The sequence below is a fragment of the Oncorhynchus mykiss genome, chromosome 15 (assembly GCF_013265735.2).
Source record: "Oncorhynchus mykiss isolate Arlee chromosome 15, USDA_OmykA_1.1, whole genome shotgun sequence".
Classification (NCBI taxonomy): domain Eukaryota; kingdom Metazoa; phylum Chordata; class Actinopteri; order Salmoniformes; family Salmonidae; genus Oncorhynchus; species Oncorhynchus mykiss.
The window spans coordinates 15,299,331-15,323,123 of record NC_048579.1 but is presented as its reverse complement, the minus strand read 5'-3'; the positions used below and the strand labels follow the sequence as shown (position 1 = coordinate 15,323,123).

The window sequence follows — 23,793 nt, the reverse complement described above, 5'->3', positions numbered from 1 at the left end:
AGCCAGTAGTATTTTAAACTACTACCAAATATAACAGCAAGACCATGTTATAGTAGGTTACATATTTAAATTATTTAGCTCTTTATTTGTTTGTTTGTATGTACAGTAAGTGTGTCTGAGTCCTTGTACAGACATGGAGGAGAGGAATGCAGAGGAATTCAAAGGCATGTATTCAGTTCTGCCGCCTGGTCCTGTGCTGTGCATTTATAACATGTGTGTAATAATAATGTATGTACTGGATGTGTCCATGTGTGTTTCAGCCAATCCCATGATTGTTTAAGAGCAGTGGTGGAAAAAGTACTTAATTGTCATACATGAGTAAAAGTAAAGATACCTTAATAGAAAATGACTCCAGTAATAGTGAAATTCACCCAGTGAAGTACTACTTGAGTAAAAGTCTAAAAGTATTGGGTTTTAAATATACTTAAGTATCAAAAGTAAATGTAATTGCTAGAATATACTTAGGTATCAAAAGTAAAAGTATAAATCATTTCAAATTCCTTATATTAAACAAACCAGACGGCACCATTTTGTGTTGTTTTTTTTTACGGATAGACAGGGGCACACTCCAACACTCAGACATAATTTACAACACAGCATGTGTGTTTAATGAGTCCACCAGATCAGAGGCAGTAGGGAAGACCAGGGATGTTCTCTTGATAAGTATGTGAATTGGACCATTTTCCTTTCCTGCTATTTATTCAAAATTTAACAAGTACTTTTGGGTACATTATTTTCTTTAGGAATGTAGTGAAGTAAAAGTAAAAGTTGTCCAAAATATCAATACTAAAGTAAAGTACAGATACCCCAAAAAACGAATTAAGTAGTACATTGAGGTTCTTTACACCACTGTTAGAGCCATCTTGTATGAAAGTGACACAAGGATCATTCTGTTCCTGGCCTGATAATGCTTGATTAGACATTTTTTAATATCATTTGTCATGTTTACATTAAGAATTATGTTTATATCTGAAATCTTGTGTGTAGAGAATATGACAAATACATGGATAAAAACTGATTCTGGGGTTAGGGATGGGTGTGTATGTTCTAGAACACTAACCGGAAAGGTCAGAGTTGATGGCAATGGTGTAATTTATGGGGTCAAGTATTTAACAATATTGCTGATGTTGATGTTTCAGATGCAGAAGATTAACACACATACGTTAACATCTCCCCATCCCGAGTGTCCCTTGTCTTGTGTTCTGTTGCTAATGATTTCAGTCAATTCCAGGCCCCTTAACCTTTTAGTTTTAAGACCATTCGGGAGGAGCTAGACAGCCACCACACAGGCAGGCCAGCATTGAAATTCTGCATGAATTGTCTCCCAGCGATCTTAGGCACTGCATAGCAGTCACTACAGACCAAGGTTCGATCCCAGGCGGTTTCACAACCCACAGTGGCCGGGAGTCCCCTAGGGTGGCGCACAATTGGACCAGCCTCGTACGGATTAGGGGAGGTTTATGGCCTCTGGGGCTTTACTTGGCTCATCGTGCTTTAGCGACTCCTTGTGGCGGGCCGGGCATCCGCTGGTTGCCTTGCTACCATCCCTATGGTAACAGATACTGTATGCTCAGCACAGTCCAAGCTGATCATTACCCTGCCAGAGAATGGGGAATATTCTAGAAGGGGACAGGTGATGTGGAACGGGGAGAGGGCTGGACACAGAATAAGTAACCTAAAATAGCCGTTATCCTTGTCGAACCAATGGGATGCCTGGCTTAGCAGTTGGCATGGTGATGTCACCACCTTTCAAGTCCTTGGTAAGGTTTGTGTGGCCTTCTTCGGTGTCTTGGCTCTACAAACATTCAGCTGTGTTCATTCTCCTGCGCTCAGTTTGTATGCATGTGTCTGTGAATGTATATGTGTGTGAGTGTGTATTGAACTTCATGTGTTGAGCTGGGTTAGCCTCTTCTGTATTGTGCATCTAGTGCTGAGAATACTCAACTGGGCTGCTGTGAAGCATTGGCTCTTGAGGGACAATGGTGTGGATCAAACTCAGAGTCTCTCTCTTGCTCCTTCTGCTGGCTGTGAGATGCGTAGCACTGGAAGAACCCAAGAAGAATGAATGCGTTGGTGGACATCCAGGAATACCAGGAGACCCAGGCCACAATGGAATGCCAGGCCGAGATGGACGAGATGGGTTCAGAGGTGACAAGGGTGATCGCGGTAAGACAAAGGCACAACCTCCTCAGTTAAATAGGTCTCAATAGAAACCAGCATTTCTGGTCCATGCTAATGAGTTTTTGAAAGTTATTTATTCATTAAAGGTGAAATCGGCATCACAGGACCAACTGGACAGAGTGGCCCCAAAGGAGACAAAGGGGAGCTGGGTAATACTGTATTTTATAATCAAAAATACTTTGTATAGTTATCACTACTGGCTTTCTCTGATAGACAATATAAACACAATTCCTTTATCCTTGCATTTGCAGGTACAGCTGGTCTGGCAGGAATTAAGGGCAGACGGGGTGAGAATGGAGAGAAGGGGCCACCGGGGAAAATGGGGCCCCAAGGAGTCTCAGGGCCCATAGGCCTAAAGGGCCAGAAGGGGGAGCTCGGGTTACCAGGAATCCAGGGACCGAAAGGGGATTTGGGGCCTCTGGGACCTGAAGGGCAGAAGGGGGAGATCGGGCTCCAGGGGGACCGAGGCATCCAGGGGCCCTTGGGAACTCCAGGCCGACCAGGACCAAAGGGAAACCTCGGCCCCCCAGGGTTCAAAGGCAACATTGGTTACCGCGGAGAGCGAGGAAATCTGGGCGAGACAGGGGAGAAGGGAGAGAAGGGGGACACATTCTTCATCCCAAAAAGCGCGTTCTCAGTGGGTCTAACCGAATACACCAAACTCCCACCGGCTAACGCACCGATCAGGTTTGATAAGGTGATTTACAACCGGCAGGACCATTATGACCCACAGACCGGACGGTTCACCTGCGTGGTGGCTGGGGCCTACTACTTTACCTACCACATCACTGTGTTCTCCCGTAATGTAAAAGTAGCATTAGTGAGAAACGGGGTGAAGGTGATCCACACCATGGATAACTACCAGAGCAGTGAGGACCAGGCGGCAGGCGGGACTGTGTTGCACCTGGAGAAAGGGGACAAGGTGTGGCTGCAGGTGGCTGGAGGAGAGCTCTTCAACGGGCTGTTTGCTGATGAAGATGATGATACAACCTTCTCTGGGTTCCTTCTCTTTGGTACAGAATAGGGGTTAGGTCCACATGGCTCAGTGAAGTAACACGGGAAAGTTACAATACTTTCTTACCGCCTGTTACATATGACGTTAATATGACTTTAATACGAAGTTAAGATGACTTTAATATGTTGTTCACATGACTTTAATATGACTTTAATACGAAGTTAAGATGAGTTAATAGCCTATCGTATACAGTCATTTTAGGCAATGACAAAAGCATTGTTTAAATGGTTTGTTATCAAATATGAACATAAACGAAACAACAATTTGTGTGTAATATTTTGATGCTGCAACTGATTTTGCCTATCATTTAAGATCATCTCTCTGATAACTCCGCAAACTATGACAGATTTCCTGTGACATGTGTTCTTGTATCTTGTTTGATTTCAATAAAATGTCATACACTGTAAACAGTTCACTGTCTTTTAATTTACTCCTATGTACAAAGTAGTCGGGTACACATTTGTGAAGAATATATCAGCTGGTGTAATGTGATATACATTTCTGGGTGCGGGCATGAATAAAAAACACTTAGGTATGAGGAAACAGGCTGAGCTTTGCAATACTACAAACAACTGGAAGGTCCTGTACTTTTCAAAGGCATGCCAAATGTCAGTGCCAGAAATGACGGCCGAAGAAGACGCTCGCATTTATTAATCCACGGCTGTTTTTTTTTTTTTACAATGGAGAGCAACCTACTATGGGCGTGCTTTACTGCGGTGGTCATGTTTTGTTTAACTGTGATTGGCTTTAGGAGGTGTGGTTCTTTTGCGGTCAGACCACCACAAAAATTGAGAAAAACAGTTTGAGTGAATTTGGGGTCGTCACTAGTTACCACAACCATAATGTCGTAAACCCCGACTATTTTTTACAATTTCTGGTCTGTGTGATTTTAAACCTAACTTTAACCCTAATCACACTGCTAATCATATGCCTAACCCTAACCTTAAATTAAGACCAAAAAGCTAATTTTAGATTGTATAAATGTTTACGATATAGCCGTACATTTACGATTTGACTTTGTGGCTGTGGTAACTAGTGTAAAACCGTGAAGGTCGAACGCAAACTCCACCCCCAAGCAATCACCGCAACAAGTGTACTGATGCTGCTCACCGAAACGACAGCTCGAGCTGCCAATAATCGACCAGCCTCACACACTTGAGTACCAAAGGACTCTAAGTTTGCTAGAACAACTTTTTAAGTTATTGACTCCCTCTTTTTCCATTTATTCATTTGAATAACCAACGCCGGATGTTTTCTCGCCCGCAACCTTTTACCAAGCCAGCTTTCAGTTTTGTAACGTTAAATCTTTTAGAATTTATCGGTTAGCTAGCCAGCTAACTAGCCTACTGTTTGATGTTGCAATTAGTCATTTGTCACGAGATGTTGCAAGCCAGTTTATCAAACTGCAGCCTGCTACTTCCGACATGTTTTCGTGTGTAATCATCGATTGCAGGACCCAAAAGACATTTGGACCTTCAAGTAGCTTGCTAACTCTTTTAGTAAAGTGTTTATCGATTATGGCTATCTAATCAACAAAAACAGCTACTGCTCTGTTGATGAGAAATACCGGTGGCACAGGACAACATCAACGACTATGAGAAGGGTAAGTTATTAAGCAAACGTAACCAAATTGCAGATGAATGTAATATCAATTTGTTGCATCATAAACAAATGTATGGCTAATATGTATCTGGCCAACTTTTTTTGTGAATATAAATGTCATTCACAGTCAATATTGATCAAATCCGTTTGGGTTCTAGTATTGATTTGTTCCTTTAACGTTAACTCAAAAGAGGGGGGTTATTTTAGGGCATTACTCCCCTTGGTGTTATAGTGATGTGGGAGATGCCATTATTTGGGTGCTGTGGGGGTCTCGGTCGCCTACAAAGTAAGAGGTTTATGCTGAAACTAAGTTAATACACAAATAAATAAGCACTTTTTCATCTGGTGTTTTGCTGGCTTATGGGAAAGAACAGGAACGTAATCGCATTTACCATCTTATTCTCCAGCTCTTTTTCAATTTTCAACATTCCCTGTTACTTCCTTTTCAGTATGGATTTATAGCTGTAGTAGATTGTTTTCCAGAGGTATACGTTTTTGTAAGCTTCCGACTAGTACGTGCTCATACACAAGGGAGGTCGAATACCAGACCAGTTCTATCTCTATGGATGGAACGCCAGGCGCAGGGGCGCCAGGCGCAGCATGCAAATTGCACGCTCCCTCAACTTGAGACTTCTGGCGTTGTGACAAAACTGCACATTTTACAGTGGCCTTTTATTGTCCCCAGCACAAGGTGCACCTGTGTAATTATCATGCTATTTAATCAGCTTCTTGATATGCCACACCTGTCAGTTAGATGGATTATCTTGACAAAGGATTAAATGCTAACTAACAGGGATGTAAACAAATTTGTGTGCACAATTTGAGAGAAGTAAGCTTTTTGTGCATATGGGCATTTTCTGGGATCTTGTATTTTAGCTCATGAAACATGGGACCAGCATTTTACATGTTGCGTTTATATTTTTGTTCAGTGTATTTTCACTGGTGTAGGATACTGTTTCTGTTTCACACAGTATATCCACTCGTCACAGGAGTGGTAGTTACATGGAGTTCTTATGTCTGAACTTTGCCTCATATAAACGTCCTTGTTCTCAGAGAAGCTTATGTCAAAGGTCTATCAGTGGGATTGATTTGATACCCTGCTATAACTGGCTCTGTGTCATCCTGGAAAGAGGTTGCCTGGGGGCGGGTTAGTAACTTCACCCCACACTAACTATATGTGCAGTGTCCCAGACCCGTTTTACTGTTTGCTATTTGTATGTGGAATGTTAGTGTCTTGTTAGGTCAGATATTTCTGTGTGTAGCATTCCTACAAGTCCTAGTGTTCATAGTAGCGTCTTGTCCTCTGTTAGCTGTGGTTGGTGTTGGGTTTCCCATTCAGGGCTTTCTGACAGACTATATCAGGTGAGTGAATGAATGAGACAGACACTCTCTACCCAATACCTGGCTTCCCACGATCAAAGGGGGGTGCGGTCTCTCTCAGTATGCCCTCTGTCATTGGACAAAAAGAAGGGGAACTGGGCCGTTGTGAGATATTAGTCTTCAACAAGCTGGCAACAGGTGCCCAGTTAGGAGGGTGTAATGTTACAGAACATTCAGACAGAACTAGGCTAAAATGTGTAGATAAAATAGAAATTGTACTTTGCTTCAGAGAATAGACTATCGTGTCAGCTGCTCTATACAGGACACTTTTTATCTGCAACATCCTGAATGTCAAGGAGTAGGCCACTGCTTGTTAGCACACAGGACTCGGCCAGGTGCTCGTCAGACTAGTCACCAGAAATGCCAAACAACTATGCAATAGGAGATCCTGGTGTGTCTACAGAGATTAGTGAATCTGAACAGCACTAGGTTTAGGATGATTCTGGTGAACAAGCACACAGACATGGCTGCCAGGTCCCAATCTCTGGAAATCACTTTCTCAGAATGTACATGGGGTTTGGTTCTGTTGCATAGGCTAGGTGAGTTAGACAGTGTAACGGTTAAAAAGACCAGACTATCTGATGGGAGGAAAGTGCATTCTTCTGTCTTCCTCTTTCCCTCCCCAATAGTAGATCAATCTACTATTAACACTGAGCAGGCTCTCTGTGTGAGCTAGAGATTCCATCAGATTCCTTGTATAGATGGCATCCAGCGATAATAGTTAGTATTCAGCTTTATATAGCCTAGTAACAGACATGGTTCTAAATTCCATGTGATCTTACATGGATCCACCAATATGATGGAACAATCACATTATCCATTCCAATAATCTGGAGTCTATAGAGTGGGTTTTCAGCAGCTGTAGAGTGGTCGTAAGGCTTCCCTGATTTAAGAGTACTATAATGTATGACTAACTCATAGTGTATGTTGCTGACTAGTAGTCTTAATGGGTGCATTGTAGATGAAACCAGTGCTGCACAGACTGGTATAGCCTGCTTAATCAGATTATTCCTGGGGGAGGAACACACACACAGATGCATGCCGGACGGGGCTTGGTGATAGGAGCCATGGGTGTTTCCTTCGACATTTCCTCAGAGAAACTCAGCTTCTCTTTGGACCACAGACTGGTGAGTTTTACACACACACAAAAAGAAGTGCCCTCTGTGTAGTGTCAAGCCCGAAAGTCTTCTACATGCGTATCAGCGTGGCTAACATGGAAGGTCTTCTACATGCGTATCAGCGTGGCTAACATGGAAGGTCTCCTACGTATCAGCGTGGCTAACATGGAAGGTCTCCTACGTATCAGCGTGGCTAACATGGAAGGTCTCCTACATACGTATCAGAGTGTCTGACATGGAAGGTCTTCTACATATGTATCAGCGTGGCTGACATGGAAGGTCTCCTACATACGTATCAGAGTGTCTGACATGGAAGGTCTTCTACATATGTATCAGCGTGGCTGACATGGAAGGTCTTCTACATACGTATCAGAGTGTCTGACATGGAAGGTCTTCTACGTATCAGCCTGACTGACATGGAAGGTCTTCTACGTATCAGCCTGACTGACTTGGAAGGTCGTATCAGCGTGACTGACATGGAAGGTCTTCTACATACGTATCAGCGTGGCTGACATGGAAGGGATAAACTATTTTCTCATTCTTTCACAATTTCAATAAGTTCTAGTGTGTTAAATTATTTACCCTGAACGTGTTTGTCTCTCTGGTCAGGATAGCACTCTTAAGCCTGGCTATCTAGATTCGATCACTCCAATAACAACAGACAACCTGAAAACAAGCAGGCTGAGCAGCTTACCATAGAATCATGGCAGTGTTAGTGCTTTTGGGGAGGTTCTGTCTGTTCCATGGCTTAGCTACCAATTTAGAGAACTGCTAGAGAAGTGCCTTTCCCTTCATATTCTCTGTCTAGCCGTCTATTTTAACTATCCGTTTATATTTCTGCCCAATTAGCCATAGCCTGGCCCGGGGCAAGACCACTCTGCTCTGTGTAGGTGAATTGGGGGCTGGAGTTCACTAATGATTACAGGTTTATGACCCCTTACATAAGACTGACTTACCAACCCAAAGAGAAGGAAGTTGATGACCAAGAGATGTGCGCCTCCACTCCTGTCCCATATGGCAGGGTTTCCCACTGTGTAGTGCTAGTGTGTGTGTGTGTGTGTGTAGATCTACACACTATCTGTGTCTTCTACAGTATGTGTGTATGTTTTTCATTATACTGTGAACCTCCTTAGTATATCTGTGAGTGTAGCCCCAGCCCTCCTCTCTCTGGGAGTCTAATCAGAGGCTGGCTCCAGCTGGCAGCCGTGTGGGGGGGCTCCTCTGCTCTCCTCTCTCTGAGCTCTTAATTAACTCTGGGCCTGAGAGCCAGAGCACCATTTGCTCCCAGACTTCACATGCAACCATGCGAGAACACTGACCTGACCTGCATATTGACCTTCCATATTGTTGAAGCTTAACTTATAGTAAAAATCCACCCAAAACCATTTATTCCTTTAATGTACAGTGTTAAATAGCACTGTGAGAACAATATTTTTGGTGAACAAATGTTTCTTTTTGTAGTTATAATAAGGTTGGTAACATGGGAAATCGTTGTGGAAATCTGCAGTTCAATTCAACTACATCATCCACGATGCAATGCTCTCTCTATGGGCTGACTTGCTAACAACGGCAGATATACAGTGCATTCGGAAACTATTCAGACCCCTAGACTTTTTCCACGTTTTGTTATGTTACAGCCTTATTTTAAAATGTATTAAATAGTTTTCCCCCCTCATCAATCTACACACAATACCCCATAATGTTCAAGCAAAAACAGTTTCATTTTTTAATTAAAAAAAAAAATGTTTGCAAATGAAAGAAACTCACATTTACATACGTATTCAGACCTTTTACTCAGTACTTTGTTGAAACACCTTTGGCAGCTTTTACAGCCTCAAGTCTTCTTGGGTATGACACTACAAGCTTGGCACAACTGTATTTGGAGTTTCTCACCATTCTTTGCAGATCCCTTCAAGCTCTGTCAGGTTGGATGGGGAGCGTCGATACACAGCTATTTTCAGGTCTCTCCAGAGGTGTTAGATCGGGTTCAAGTCCGGGCTCTGGCTGGGCCACTCAAGGACATTCAGAGACTTGTCCCGAAGCCACTTCTGCATTGTCTTGGCTGTGTGCTTAGGGTCATTGTCATGTTGGAAGGTGAACCTTCGCCCCAGTCTGAGCGCTCTGGGCCAGGTTTACATCAAGGATCTCTCTCAACTTTGCTCCGTTCATCTTTCCCTCAATCCTGACTAGTCTCCCAGTCCCTGCCACTGAAAAACATCCCCACAGCATGATGCTGCCACCACCATGCTTCACCGTAGGGATGATGCCAGGTTTCCTCCAGATGTGACGCTAGGCATTCAGGCCAAAGAGTTCAATCTTGTTTTCATCAGACCAGAGAATCTAGTTTCTCATGTTCTGAGAGTCCTTTAGGTGCCTTTTGGCAAAATCTCCACAGAGGACCTCTGTCACACTGACAGAGCTCCAATCGGGTTCTTGGTCACCTCCCTGACCAAGGCCCTTTTCCCCCATTTGGCCGGGCGGCCAGCTTCTAAGAAGAGTCTTGGTGGTTCCAAACTTCTTCATTTAAGAATGATGGACCTTGGACCTTCAGTGATGAATACATTTTTTGGTATCCTTCCCCAGATCTGTGCCTCGACACAATCCTGTCTCGGAGCTCTACAGACAATTTGTTCAACCTCATGGCTTGGTTTTTGCTCTAACATGCACTGTCAACTTTAGGACCTTTTTTTATATAGACAGGCCTTTCCAAATCATGACAAATAAATTGAATTTACCACAGATGGACTCCAAGTTGAAGAAACATCTCAAGGATGATCAATGGAAACAGGATGCACCTGAGCCCAATTTCGAGCCTCATAAATCAAATCAAATTGTATTTGTCACATACACATGGTTAGCAGATGTTAATGCGAGTGTAGCGAAATGCTTGTGCTTCTAGTTCCGACAATGCAGTAATAACCAACGAGTAATCTAACAATTCCAAAACTACTACCTTATACACACAAGTGTAAAGGGATAAAGAATATGTACATAAAGATATGTGAATGAGTGATGGTACAGAACGGCAAAGGGTCTGAATACTTGTGTAAATAAGGCATTTCTGTTTTTATTTTTAACAAATTTGCAAAAATGTCTAAACCTGTTTTCGCTTTGTCATTATGGGGTATTGTGTGTAGATTAATGAGGAACATTTTATATATATATATTTTAGAATAAGGCTGTAACGTCACAAAAAGGGGAATGGGTCTGATTAGTTTCCGAATGCACTGTACTTTTGAGGAGATGGGAAACTGGCCGCGCGGTGCATTCTGAACAATTCTGGGTCAAGGAGCGCTCTCCTTCAAGGAGTGAATGGAGCTTTGTGCGTTAGCTCAAAAACCCAACATTAACACATTGTTTTCAACGAGAAGTACAGCACTGAAAATCTTTTCAGAGATGTGAGAGAATTAATTTGCTATCTGTAGGATCGTATAGCTTTGGAATCGTGACATTGCGTACTTTCGAGGATAATAGGCACGTTTCTTGACTGTGAGAAGGGTTCATATGACACGTGATTGGTTAATGTCATATGTTCCTTCATTCATTCCTATCTCCTTTCAATAATATCTCTGGCAACTGCGCAATGCACCTCGCACTAAAGAGGCAGACATATAGGAAAAATACCCTCCTGTTAAATGACACATTTCTCAAGGTGGGATAATATTGCAAAAATATGATCAATGGCTCATTCAAGAGAAGACATCCTCCTGAGTTATGACATCGGCCAGTATTGAAATCTGACATGTATGATAGACTTTTTTGCGATCTAAAAGTTGTAGTCCCATTAACTTCCAGTGTAGTGATAGCGGCTTTATCACAGTGTTATGTAATACCTACCGGATTTCTGCCTGCTTGAATGCCGGTACATGAAAACATGAAATGACCCAGGGAATCGATGGAACATAACTCAGAGATGCACAAAGACAATATAATATTCAAAATGGGTGAACCTTTCCTTTTATGTAGACCTACATAGTGCTGTAGTATGATTGACGTAAGAGGGTGGCTAGTACAGTAGGAGGTTCCACTGTCTTATGCAGTTTATTGTTCTGGCCAGGGTAAAACTACACACATTTTGTTGATCACTAGATTTGAAGTACTGGCAGGCAGAAACTCCAACTCTTTTGAAACAGAAGCCTGTGCTCTATCCTGCCAAGTGTAGCAGGTCCCAACTGGGTTGTGAATGTTGGTGCTAGGCATAGGGGTAGTGTGCATTGTGCAAGATCAGATGAGTTTGAGATAATACATTGACTAGAGGACAGCCTTAGTGTGCCTGTTCAGTGCTAGAGTAGTCTCTTTCATTCACCAACCTTGTGTCTTACTGGAGTACCTAGAAGCCTTCAAGGGTGGAATGCAAGGCTAGTACGAGTAGAGTAGGAATGGTGAAAGTGCTTTTCTTCTGTTTACAGTAGTGGTCAGAGTGAGTGAGGGGAGAGAGGTTGGTGAACTGTCAACAGAGAAGGTGTAGCATTGAGATAATATATATATGGTGGAAGAGAATGCTAACAACACGTAATCTAACTCTTACTCACTGGAGCTAGAGATGGAGTGGAAAAGCCAGACAGGCAGTCTAATCTATGATAGGCAAGTTAGTTCCTCCATGTAGTATGAACTTTCGCCATTAAGTCTGTATTTGATTAAAAGGTCTATAGCAGAGCCACTGTGTGATCAGTTGGGTCTGTGTGAAACTACTCAGATCTCAGGATGGAGATGGAGAAGCAGAGATCACTCCCTCTCACCTCTCTCTGTCTGCCAAATCTGGAGAAAATGGGCAATTTGTTGCATTAATCACAATGGATTAGTGATTCTCATTGCTTAGTCATGCTCACAAAACCCTTCATCAAAGACTGGCCTGCATTAATCACTGCCCTACGCACGCACGCACGCACGCACGCACGCACTTACACTGAGGCCCACTGCTCCTTGGCCGTAGAAAATATACACCGTCAAGGAGAAATGTACACTGAACTAAAATATAAACGTGACATGCAACAGTTTCTAAGATTTTACTAAGTTACAGTTCATATAAGGAAATCAGTCAATTTAAGTAAATACATTTAAGCCCTCATCTATGGATTTCAAATGACTGGGAATAGAGATATGCATCTGTTAGCCACAGATACATTACATTTTTTTTAAAGTAGGGGCTTGGATCAGAACACCAGTCAGTATCTGGTGTGACCACCATTTGCCTCATGCAGCATGACATATCTCCTTCGCATAGATCAGGCTGTTGATTGTGGCCTGTGGAGAACTGTGGCCTGTGGAGAACTGAACCCTGTCGCGGACATTGCAAAGAAACTACTTCTTTGCGCGCTTTGAGGACAATACAGTGCCACCGACACGGCCCACTACCAAAGACTGTGGGCTCTCCTTCTGTGGCCAACGTGAGTAAAACATTTAAACGTGTTAACCCTCGCAAGGCTGCCGGCCCAGACGGCTGTCCCCACATGCTTCAAGATGGTCACCATTGTTCCTGTTCCCAAGAAATCTAAGGTAACTGAACTGTTTATCGTCCCGTAGCACTCACTTCTGCCATCATGAAGTGCTTTGAGAGACTAGTCAAGGATCATATCACGTCCACCTTATCTGTTACCCTAGACCCAGTCCAATTTGCTTACCGCCCCAATAGGTCCACAGACGATGCAATCGCCTGTACACTGCCCTATCCCATCTGGACAAGAGGAATACCTATGTATAAAGATGTTCATTGACTACAGCTCAGCATTCAACACCATAGTACCCTCAAAACTCATCATTAAGCTTAAGACCCTGGGTCTCGAACCTGCCCTGTGCAACCGGGTCTTGGACTTCCTGACGGGCCGCCCCCAGGTGGTGATGTTAGGAAACATCTCCACTCCGCTGATCCTCAACACTGGGGCCCCACAATGATGCTTTCTCAGCCCTCTCCTGTACTCCCTGTTCACCCACGACTGTGTGGCCATGCACGCCTCCAACTCAATCATCAAGTTTGCAGACGACACTACAGTGGTAGGCTTGATTACCAACAACGACGAGACAGCCTACAGGGGGAAGGTGAAGTGTCAGGAAAATAACCTCTCACTCAATGTCACCAAAAGAGATGATCGTGGACTTCAGGAAACAGCAGAGGGAGCACTCCCTTATCCACATCGACGGGACAGCAGTGGAGAAGGTGAAAAGTTAAGTTCCTCGGTGTACATATCACCGACAAACTGAAATGGTCCAAGCACACAGACAGTGTGGTGAAGAAGGTGCAAAAGTGCCTCTTCAACCTCAGGAGGCTGAAAACCCTCACTAACTTTTACAGGTGCACAATTGAGAACATCCTGTCAGGCTGTATCACTGCTTGGTACGGCAACTGCACCACCCACAACCACAAGGCTCTCCAGAGGGTGGTGCGGTCTGCACAACACATCACCGGGGGCAAACTAACTGCCCTCCAGGACACCTACAACACCCAATGTCACCGGAAGGCCAAAAAGATCCACAAGGACAATAACCATCCTTCCATCCAGAAGGCGAGGTCAGTACAGGTGCATCAAAGCTGGGACGTAGAAGCTGTTTTTCAATCTCTATTTCAAGGCCATCAGATTGTTAAACAGCCACCACTAGCACAGCGAGGCGGCTGCCTACCTACTGACTTGATATCATTGGCCACTTTAATAAATGGAACACTAGTCACTTTAACAATGCCACTTTAAGAATGTTTACATATCTTCTGTTACTCATCTCCTATGTACAGTTGAAGTTGGAAGTTTACATATATTTAAACTCAGTTTTTCACAATTCTTGACATTTAATCATGCAAAATAATCCCTATCTTAGGTTTTTTAGGATCACCACTTTCTTTTTGAAATGTTAGAATAATAGTAGAGATTTATTTCAGCATTTCTTTCTTTCATCACATTCCCAGTGGGTCAGAAGTTAACATACACTCAATTAGTGTTTGGTAGCATTGCCTTTAAATTGATTAACTTGGGTCAAATGTTTCGGGTAGCCTTGCACAAGCTTCCTACAATAAGTTGGGTGAATTTTGTCCCATTTCCTCCTGACAGAGCCGGTGTAACTGAGTCAGGTTTGTAGGCCTCCTTGCTCGCACACGCTTTTTCAATTCTGCCCACATATTTTCTATGGTATTGAGGTCAGGGCTTTGTGATGGCCACTCCAATACCTTGACTTTGTTGTCCTTAAGCCATTTTCCCACAACTTATGCTTGGGGTCATTGTTCATTTGGAAGACCTATTTGCGACCAAGCTTTAACTTCCTGACTGATGTCTTGAGATTTTGCTTCATATATCCACAATTTTCCTACCTCATGATGCCATCTATTTTGTGAAGTGCACCAATCTTTGTCCCCATGTGCAGTTGCAAACCATAGTCTGGCTCTTTTATGGTGGTTTTGGAGCAGCGGCTTCTTCCTTGCTGAGCGGCCTTTCAGGTTATGTTGATATAGGACTCGTTTTACTGTACCTGTTTCCTCCAGCATCTTCACAAGGTCCTTTGCTGTTGTTCTGGGATTGAGTTGCACTTTCGCACCAAAGTACGTTCATCTCTAGGAGACAGAACGCGCCTCCTTCCTTAGTGTTATGATGGCTGCGTGGTCCCATGTTGTTTGTAATTGCGTACTATTGTTTGTACAGATGAACGTGGTATCTTCAGATGTTTGGAAATTGCTCCCAAGGATGAACCAGATTTGTGGAGGTCTACAATTTTTTGCTGAGGTCTTGGCTGATTTCTTTTGATTTTCCCATGATGTCAAGCAAAGAGGCACTGAGTTTGAAGGTAGGCCTTGAAAAATATCCCCATCTCCAATTGACTCAAATTATGTCAATTAGCCTATCCGAAGCTTCTAAAGCCATGACATAGCTGTTTAAAGGCACAGTCAACTTAGTGTATGTCAACTTCAGACCCACTGGAGTTGTGAATAAGTGAAATAATCTCTCTGTAAACCATTGTTGGAAAAATTACTTGTCATGCACAAAGTAGATGTCCTAATTGATTTGCCAAAACTATAGTTTGTTAGCAAGAAATTTGTGGAGTGGTGGAAAAACGAGTTTTAATGACTCCATCCGAAGTGTATGTAAACTTCCGACTTCAACTATATATACTGTATCCTTCACTATCTATTGCATCTTAGCCACTTTCTTAGCCATATTTTATACTTATATATTCTCATCCAGTTCCTTTACTAAATTATTTGTATTCTGTTTTGTTGTGTAATTTGTTAGATATTACTTGTTAGATACTGCTGCGCTGTTGGATCTAAGTAGCATATGCAGTTCACTGCCCTCGCAATAACATTTGCTAACCATGTGTATGTGACCAATAGAATGTTGTCCCACTCCTCATAAATGGCTTTGAAGTTGCTGGATATTGGCGGGAACTGGAACACACTGTCGTACATGTAGATCCAGAGCATCTCAAACGAGCTTAATGGGTGACATGTCTGAGTATGCAGACTATGAACTGGGACATGTTCAGCTTCCAGGAATTGTGTACAGATCCTTGCGACATGGGGCCGTGCATTATCATGCTAAAACATTAGGTGATGGTGGCGGATGAATGGCACGACAATGGGCCTCAGGATCTCATCACTTGTGCTCATTGTCCGTAGCTTATGCCTGCCCATACCATAACCCCACCACCACCATGGGGCACTCTGTTCACAATGTTGACATCAGCAAACCGCTCACCCACATGATGACATACACGCTGTCTGCCATCTGCCCGGTACAGTTGAAACCGGGATTCATCCGTGAAGAGCACACTTCTCCAGCGTGGCAGGTGAGTATTTGCCAACTGAAGTCGGTTACAATGCCACACTGCAGTCAGGTCAAGACCCTGGTGAGGATGATGAGCTTCCCTGAGCAAACCCACAGTTTCACCAGCTGTCCGGGTGTCTGGTCTCAGACAATCTCGCAAGTGAAGAAGCTGGCTGTGGAGGTCCTGGGCTGGTGTGGTTACACGTGGTCTGTGGTTGTGAGGCTGATTGGACGTAATGCCAAATTCTCTAAAACAATGTTGGAAGCGGCTTACGGTAGATAAATGAACATTGAATAATCTCGGCAACAGCTCTGGTGGACATTCCTGTAGTCAGCATGCCAATTGCACGCTCCCTCAACTTGAGACATCTGTGGCGTTGTGTGACACAAGTGCACATTTTAGTGGCCTTTAATTGTCCCCAGCATAAGGTACACCTGTGTAATGATCATGCTGTTTAGTCAGCTTCTTGATATGCCACCTCAGGTGGATGGATTATCTTGGCAAAGGAGAAATGCTCGCTAACAGGGATGTAAACAAATTTGTGCCCAACATTTGAGAGAAATAAGCTCTCTGTGCGTATGGAACATTTCTGGGATCTTTTATTTCAGCTCATGAAACATGGGACCAACACTTTGTGTTTCATTTATATTTTTGTTCAGTGTAGATAGGATAGCTGTCAGGGAGAGAGACTGCCAGACACCCTCTCTTTCTCCCTCTCATTCTTTCACTCACACACTCAAAGCTCAGAAACACATGCTGTTAACAAAAGAGCAATCTTTTTCTTGCACTCACATATATACAACGATTTATGTTACTATACTAAGTCAGCAATAATACTGTACTCCACTCAAGATATATTTTATTCATACTTCACAGCAACATACGCATTTGCAGACTCATAAATGCATAGTGTTATTGGCTAAACATTATACTGGTAGGGGCACCCATTCATTTGTAGTAAACAAATAATTAGGCCTACTTTACTTTTCTGCATTACTCGTAGTGTTTCCTTGAATCACATTCTAAATCCGAATTGTGTTTTTTTTTTTTTATGTCCGTCTAGCTGCTTCTGGTGTAAATCACTTCCTGAAAGGCCTATTTCAAGTTGACAGTGTACCCCTCACTTGTGTGCCTCCTTCAGGGCTGTGTGTATGGTAGCAGGCAGTCTAGTGTTAAAGATAAAGGCAACTCTGGCTATTTTGTACTAGTGTGCTTTAAGGATATGCTAAATAAACCACTGGATAGGCTATCCTATTTAGCAGTTAATTTAGCCTTTCCTACTTAGCCTATTAGGCTAAATAAACTGCTGGATAGGCTAAATAAACCACTGGATAGGCTAAATAGAATAGGCTAAATAAACCACTGGATAGGCTAAATAGAATAGGCTAAATAAACCACTGGATAGGCTAAATAGAATAGGCTAAATAAACCGCTGGATAGGCTAAATAGAATAGGCTAAATAAACCACTGGATAGGCTAAATAGAATAGGTTAAATAAACTGCTGGATAGGCTAAATAGAATAGGCTAAATAAACCGCTGGATAGGCTAAGTAGGCTAAATAAACTACTAAATAGGGTAGGCTAAATAAACTGCTGGATAGGCTAAATAGGATAGGCTAAATATACTGCTTGATAGGTCAACTGCTGGCTAGGCTAAATAGGCTAAATAACCCGCTGGATAGGCTAAATCAACTGCTGACTAGGCTAAATAACCCGCTGGATAGGATAAATAAACTGCTGGGTAGGCTAAATAGGCTAAATAACCCGCTGGATAGGATAAATAAACTGCTGGCTAGGCTAAATAGGCTAAATAACCCGCTGGATAGGCTAAATCAACTGCTGGCTAGGCTAAATAAACCGCTCTTATTTGCACAGTTTCCCTGTGTTTTATAATGTTAATAAAGGGTAATAAAACATTGAAATCAAAGGGCCTTTTAAACGACCAAGGACACTGTAGTAAGAAGAGTAATATAAAGTGTTATGTTATAAAACAAAACTCTCCTTCCAGACTCACATTAAGCTTCTCCAATCCAAAATTAAATCTAGAATCGGCTTCCTATTTCACAACAAAGCATCCTTCACTTGTGCTGCCAAAAATACCCTCGCAAAACTGACTATGGCGATGTCATTTACAAATAGCCTCCAACGCTCAACTCGGCAAACTGGATGTAGTCTATCACAGTGCCATCCGTTTTGTCACCAAAGCCCCATATACTACCCACCACTGTGACCTATATGCTCTCGTTGCCTGGTCCTTGCTTCATATTCGTCGCCAAACCCACTGGCTCCAGGTCATCTATAAGTCTTTGCTAGGTAAAGCCCCGCCTTATCTCAGCTCACTAGTCACCATAGCAACCCCCATCCGTAGCACACGCTCCAGAATGTATATTTCACTGGTCATCCCCAAAGTCAACATCTTTCCTTCCAGTTCTCTGCTGTCAATGACTGGAACAAATTGCAAAAATCACTGAAGCTGGAGACTCATATCTCCATCGCTAACTTTAAGCATCAGCTGTCAGAGCAGCTTACCGATCATTGCACCTGTACACAGCCCATCTGTAAATAGCCCACCCAACTACCTCATCCCCATACTGTTAATTTTTGCTCCTTTGCACACCAGTATCTCTACTTTCACATTCTTCTTCTGCACATCTATCACTCCAGTGGTTAATTGCGAAATTGTAAATATTTTGCCACTATGGCCAATTTATTGCCGTACCTTCCTACTCTTACTACATTTGCATACACTGTATATAGACTTTTCTATTGTGTTATTGACTGTACGTTTGTTTATCCAATGTGTAACTGTTTTTTGTCGCACTGCTTTGCTTTATCTTGGCCAGGTCACAGTTGTAAATGAGAACTTGTTCTCAACTGGCCTACCTGGTTAAATAAAATAAGTGTTACGTAACATGTCTTGTCTCTTTAGGCGGGGCAGAGCGATGCAGCCCGGTCTACCAGCGACGACTCCCTCTCCTGTCGCGATGGCTCCTCCACCGACCCTGACCTTCAACCTCGAGCCTGGCCCCGACCCCTCTGCGATCTTTACCCTACCCAGGGTCACGTGGAGAGGGCGGCGCCCCCGTCCCTGTTGTCTGGGTGTGGTGCCCAGGTACAGCTTGTGACCTATGACCCCCACAATGAGGAGAGTAGACTGAACGGGCTCAACACGGACACCTGGTCCAGCCGAGTGATAGGCCACCCTGAGATGAAGCCCTACCCCTCCAGGATCATGAGGCTCTTCTCTACCCAGAGGAAGTGCACCGTTCCTGGGGACAGTCCGGGCTCAACCAGGCCCCTCTCCTTCCAGGGCCCTCAATCCAGTGCCGGGGGCCCGCAGGCTTGGCCAGTCCTGTCAGGGCTTGCCGTCATGGGCTCCTTTAAGAAGCTGCGCTCCTCAGTGCTCCAAGGCATTCAGAACCGAGGGACAGCTAATCCGGATGGGGAGTACATCTCAGCAGCCAACCAGGGTGAATATAATGGAATGGTCACAACCAATCAGAGCTTAAGACTGAGGTGTGGGGAGGGATATAGTGTGTCCAGTAGGGTGTCTATTGGCCAGCAGATGGCTGGTATGAGCCCTTATAGTTCTGACAATGAAGAAGAGGAGGAGGTAGTAGATAAGGAAGAGGGACTGCAGAGGAACACACGCTTTTCAAGGAGTATCCGGAGAGCATATGGGGCGGGGCGCATCTCACTGCTGGACACTGGGCAGAACGGGGAACGCGGGGAGGGTCCAGGACAGGGGGTTTCATCCAATCAGAGGCCAGGTTTAGGCTCCAGTTCAGGGTCTGAGGTGAACCTACATTCGGAAGAGAGCGTCAACGTGCTGAGCAGACTAACCAAGAGCGCAGACAACCTACACCTTAAGGCCCCTTTCAGACGCAAAGCCCCTTCTCCCTCTCCAAATGACTCACCTGGTACCATTGGCTCTGTAGTGGCCAATGTGGGCCCCAGCATACAGAGATCAGCCAGTGTCTCGTCCGTGGACCTTAGGGACCGCAGCCAGAGCCCTGGTCGCCTTAGGAGTCCCCTAGGGGCCAGGGGCCACATGTTGAAGCTAGTGAGCAGCATGACTGACCTGACCGTGAGACGCAGGCCTAACCTGTCCCCCGTCACTTGCCCGGGCTCCCCCGTGACTCCCCTGTCCCCCCTCAGCCGTCTCCACGACGACTACTCCCGCCGTACGCCCTGCCTTCCCTCCGGCGACCGTCAACGGCGGCCCTCGCCCGCCAGAACGAGGAACGTCACTCTGGTATCACTGGAACACACGCCGACCATCCACCCCCACCTCCAGGGAAGACCAGACCATGTCTTCAGTTTCCCAACCTATAGTGAACCTCTCGCTACAACCTCATCTCCCCTGAGGAGCAGCCTGTGTGAGGGGGGCAGGCCTCAGGAGGGATGGGGAGATGGGTGGAGAGCTCAGTGTGACTCCACTCCACTCCCCCAGGGGGAGCCATGTGAGAGCCACAGCAAACACCAGCCGGAGGTCAATGCAGAGGTCAAGACGGCACCAAAGCAGGTAAGATAATACTTTGGTGCTCCAATCTGCTACACTGGCTAAGTCCTACTGGAATGTCTGAACTACTGATCTGAAAGACATCAGGTGAAAGCGATGTGCTGGTGGTGACATCTCATTCCTATTTATTCAGCGGGCTCAAAGGGAAGCACAGTGAAAAGTCGTCATGGGGGTGAAGGCAGACAGTCTCATCCTTATCAATTGGAGCAGAATGATCCGTTGTAAGGCCTTTATCCTAATAATTCGATCTTCTGGCAGTGACCTTGTCTTGTGAAATGGAACGTAGTCGTGGAGATATCTGGTGGTTTATGAAGTGATCTTTGATTATGTCAGGTCTCTTAAAGTCATTTAGATAAGTGAGTGGAGGCGCGTGTCTCTAGCTAACCAAAGAATCCAACGCTTGCGTGCCCATGCCTAGTCCAAAGTTCCTGTCCAACATGATTGGTCAAGTCAGTTGTCAATCAGGGTTTACAGCCCAGCTGATTGGCCCCAGCCCTGTGTCACATCTACTGTCACTTTATCTGTGTCTCATAAGCGTCGGTCTAGTGTATTTGTCACCACTGTGATTGCGTGACTCCCAGCAGCCACAGCCCTAGCAGGGTCACGTGTCGGCCGGCTGTAGAGGCCGGCCAATCTGAAGGAGCAGAACAGGCACAGTTAATTATTAGGTATTGTTTATGATTGGTGGTGGGATTGGTTGCATAAGCAAGCGGGGCTCCTGTTCCAGTGTGCTGTGGCTGGCTGGTTATCAGTAAGAGCAATGCTGTCCCCTCCCTTCCCCACTCTGCCCTCAACAACAGGCAGGCAGGCAGGCAGGCCACCGGGACAAAGTCCACTAGTCACGCTGGGCCTGGGAGTTTACAGAGAGATCTAGGAAAACACTACCGACACACCAGGAATAATACACTGTCTGGGTTGTTAGAGGACTGAATATTCAATCAGAAGACTGGTTTATTTGATTGAGAACCATGATGGCAGATTTTAGTTGATCAGATGGAAGGAAATTAGCTGATTTTCATTGGTTGAAGAGAGAGAAGCAGGCAGGGGAACTGTGCAGTAGATAACTAAAGGAGAAGCAGACCCAGACCTCGGGACAGAGGCCTGTGAGTGTGTTGGCGTTTGACCATGGTGCTGATCTACTGTGTACCTTTCCAGTGCATATGGACCAGACCAGACCAAGATCAGGAGGAGCTGGAGGTAAAGGAACTTCTCTCTTCTGACATGCCAATGACAAACAAATTCAACTTAACCAGTACAGTATACTAGTAAGCTCTCTGGTCAGTTAGACTAACCATTGCAAACAATTTCTCTTGGGCAGTAACTTAAATAGGAGGAAATGTATTCTCTTCTGTCGCTCCTCCTTGTGTGTACACATAAAATTTGATAATACTTTTTACATGAATTCAGGGTATGTGATATGGGAGAAGAATGTGCAAAAATAAATATTCCATATCACTGACTTTCCACATTTGACACGTCAGCTAAACAGCATGCTCTGTTTCTGATTAACAGACATTCTTTAACGAGGATGTGTTTAATTAGGACCAGGCATTGTGGGACATCAAATTTGACCTTTCACCTTTACTCTTACCTGTAGGACACATCAGACGAACAGGGCAGAGAGGCACTGTTAGGGGGTGAAGAGGCGCCCTCTCCTTCAGCCACCGGTACCACTCTCACCCCAACATGTTCCCTAGATTCTCCCACCTCACCCATATTAACCACATCACCCATGGCAACAGGCGCAACGGAAACGTCCACGTCCGTCACCCCCAGACGGAGGGCGGGGCGATCGAGGCCTCGGCCAATCTCTGACTACGCTCAGCTGGTTGCCAGGAAGTACGCCATCCCCGAGGAGGAGGCGGAGCTACATCCTGAGGAGAGGATTACAAATGGAACTCCCTGTCAGGACTTCAAAAGTAATGGAGGCTCGCAGGACAGTGACAGCCAAGAGAACTACAATATGAATGGAGATCTCCGGTGCCGGAGAAGACGGCCTATGTCTGTGATTGGAGGAGTGGATCTGTACTCTTCACCTGGCGCTGAGGGGAGAGAGGACCGCCTGCCGTCTGTAAGCACCTCACTGTTTAACAATGGCTAGATATACTGAGAGATTTGTGTAACACAGTATGTCAAATAATGCCCTGTTTGTGATTGAGGTGCAAAACCCTTGGACGTTCCCAAAGGCCCCTAACACTGTCCTTTCCATGTCGCTCTAGCTCCTGTCACGCCCCCCTGTCCCATCCCACCAAGTGCCCTCCTACAGGGCTGTGTCGGCCAGGTTCCGCCCCTCCACCTTCTCCCAGAGCACCCCCATTGGACTGGACCGCCTTGGACAACGCAAACTACACAGAGTCCTCAGTGGTGAGGGAGGGAGTGTGTGTGAAAGGGAGGAATAAAGATGGAGTATGTCTGTGTATGAGAGGCAGTGGGGTAGAATGTCTGGTAAAGAAGCAGAGAGCAGATTGGCCAACATGCATGTTGTGTAACAACTACACAATACTCTGTCCATGTATGAAGGTACGAGATCCGAGTTAAAAGTACGCAGAAATGAATAGGGCCTGATTTCTTTTATTTTTACATTTTAATAAAAAAATAAATCCACTGAGTAAATCTAACAACCCGATTCTCGAGCTGCAACACACAGACATGAACGGAGTTTGTGTCAACGGACATGGAGATGAATACATCATTTTTCAACGTAGCTTCCTCGTGTCTGTCCCTCCTGTTTGTTGTGATGCTGAGTTTGCAGACTGTCAGCTGTAAGTTAACACATGGACTCTGTGTGTTGTGGAAAGGTAAAGGCATTGGTTCAAGCTAACGTTAGCGAACATAAGATGGACATTCAGTGCGCTCTAATGTGCCAGCAGTTCACTCGCATTTGCTAGTGAAAGAAATGAAATGCAAGTATGAAAAATAACTGTTCGCATTTGTGCGAGTGTGAAAAACATTTAATTCTGCGTCCCATTAGTTGTATTTTCCACGTAACATTACGAGGAGAATGCAACCTGATAGACTAACAGTAATTATGATCCACGTCACAAAAAGCATGGAATTAAATGGAGTTGAGTTTAGAAGACTGCGCGATGAAGAATTAATGAGTGTCCTGTATTAGATTTGGAGGCAATACTTCTAAAATGCCTTTGCACTACATTTTAGATTTGATCAATTTCAAAAATCTGAAATTATATATGCGCAACGAAATACAATAGACACCTTTACATAGGCTG

General features: G+C 44.5%; 2 protein-coding genes across 4 annotated transcripts in view; both read left to right on the top strand.

The window, feature by feature from the left end:
- The first annotated feature begins 603 nt into the window (after positions 1 to 603).
- c1qtnf9 (C1q and TNF related 9) lies at positions 604 to 3,598 on the top strand. Its single transcript, XM_021562410.2, has 3 exons — positions 604 to 2,166; positions 2,268 to 2,330; positions 2,433 to 3,598. The coding sequence occupies exons 1-3, from the start codon at positions 1,980 to 1,982 to the stop codon at positions 3,203 to 3,205; spliced, it is 1,023 nt and encodes a 340-aa protein (XP_021418085.1). The 5' UTR covers positions 604 to 1,979; the 3' UTR covers positions 3,206 to 3,598.
- Positions 3,599 to 4,053: 455 nt separating this feature from the next.
- The window catches only part of LOC110489659 (spermatogenesis-associated protein 13), a 34,700-nt gene continuing 14,960 nt past the window's right edge, over positions 4,054 to 23,793 (top strand). The window contains exons 1-6 of one of the 3 annotated variants that reach the window (XM_036943849.1): positions 4,054 to 4,799; positions 18,971 to 20,566; positions 21,719 to 21,760; positions 22,161 to 22,230; positions 22,306 to 22,634; positions 22,783 to 22,927. In XM_036943849.1, the coding sequence (XP_036799744.1) occupies positions 4,791 to 4,799; positions 18,971 to 20,566; positions 21,719 to 21,760; positions 22,161 to 22,230; positions 22,306 to 22,634; positions 22,783 to 22,927 (2,191 nt within the window). In that variant the 5' untranslated portion in view covers positions 4,054 to 4,790. Of the gene's footprint in view, positions 4,800 to 18,970; positions 20,567 to 21,718; positions 21,761 to 22,160; positions 22,635 to 22,782; positions 22,928 to 23,793 lie in introns of those variants that run through there. The other 2 variants (XM_036943848.1, XM_036943850.1) reach the window with 2 other exon arrangements.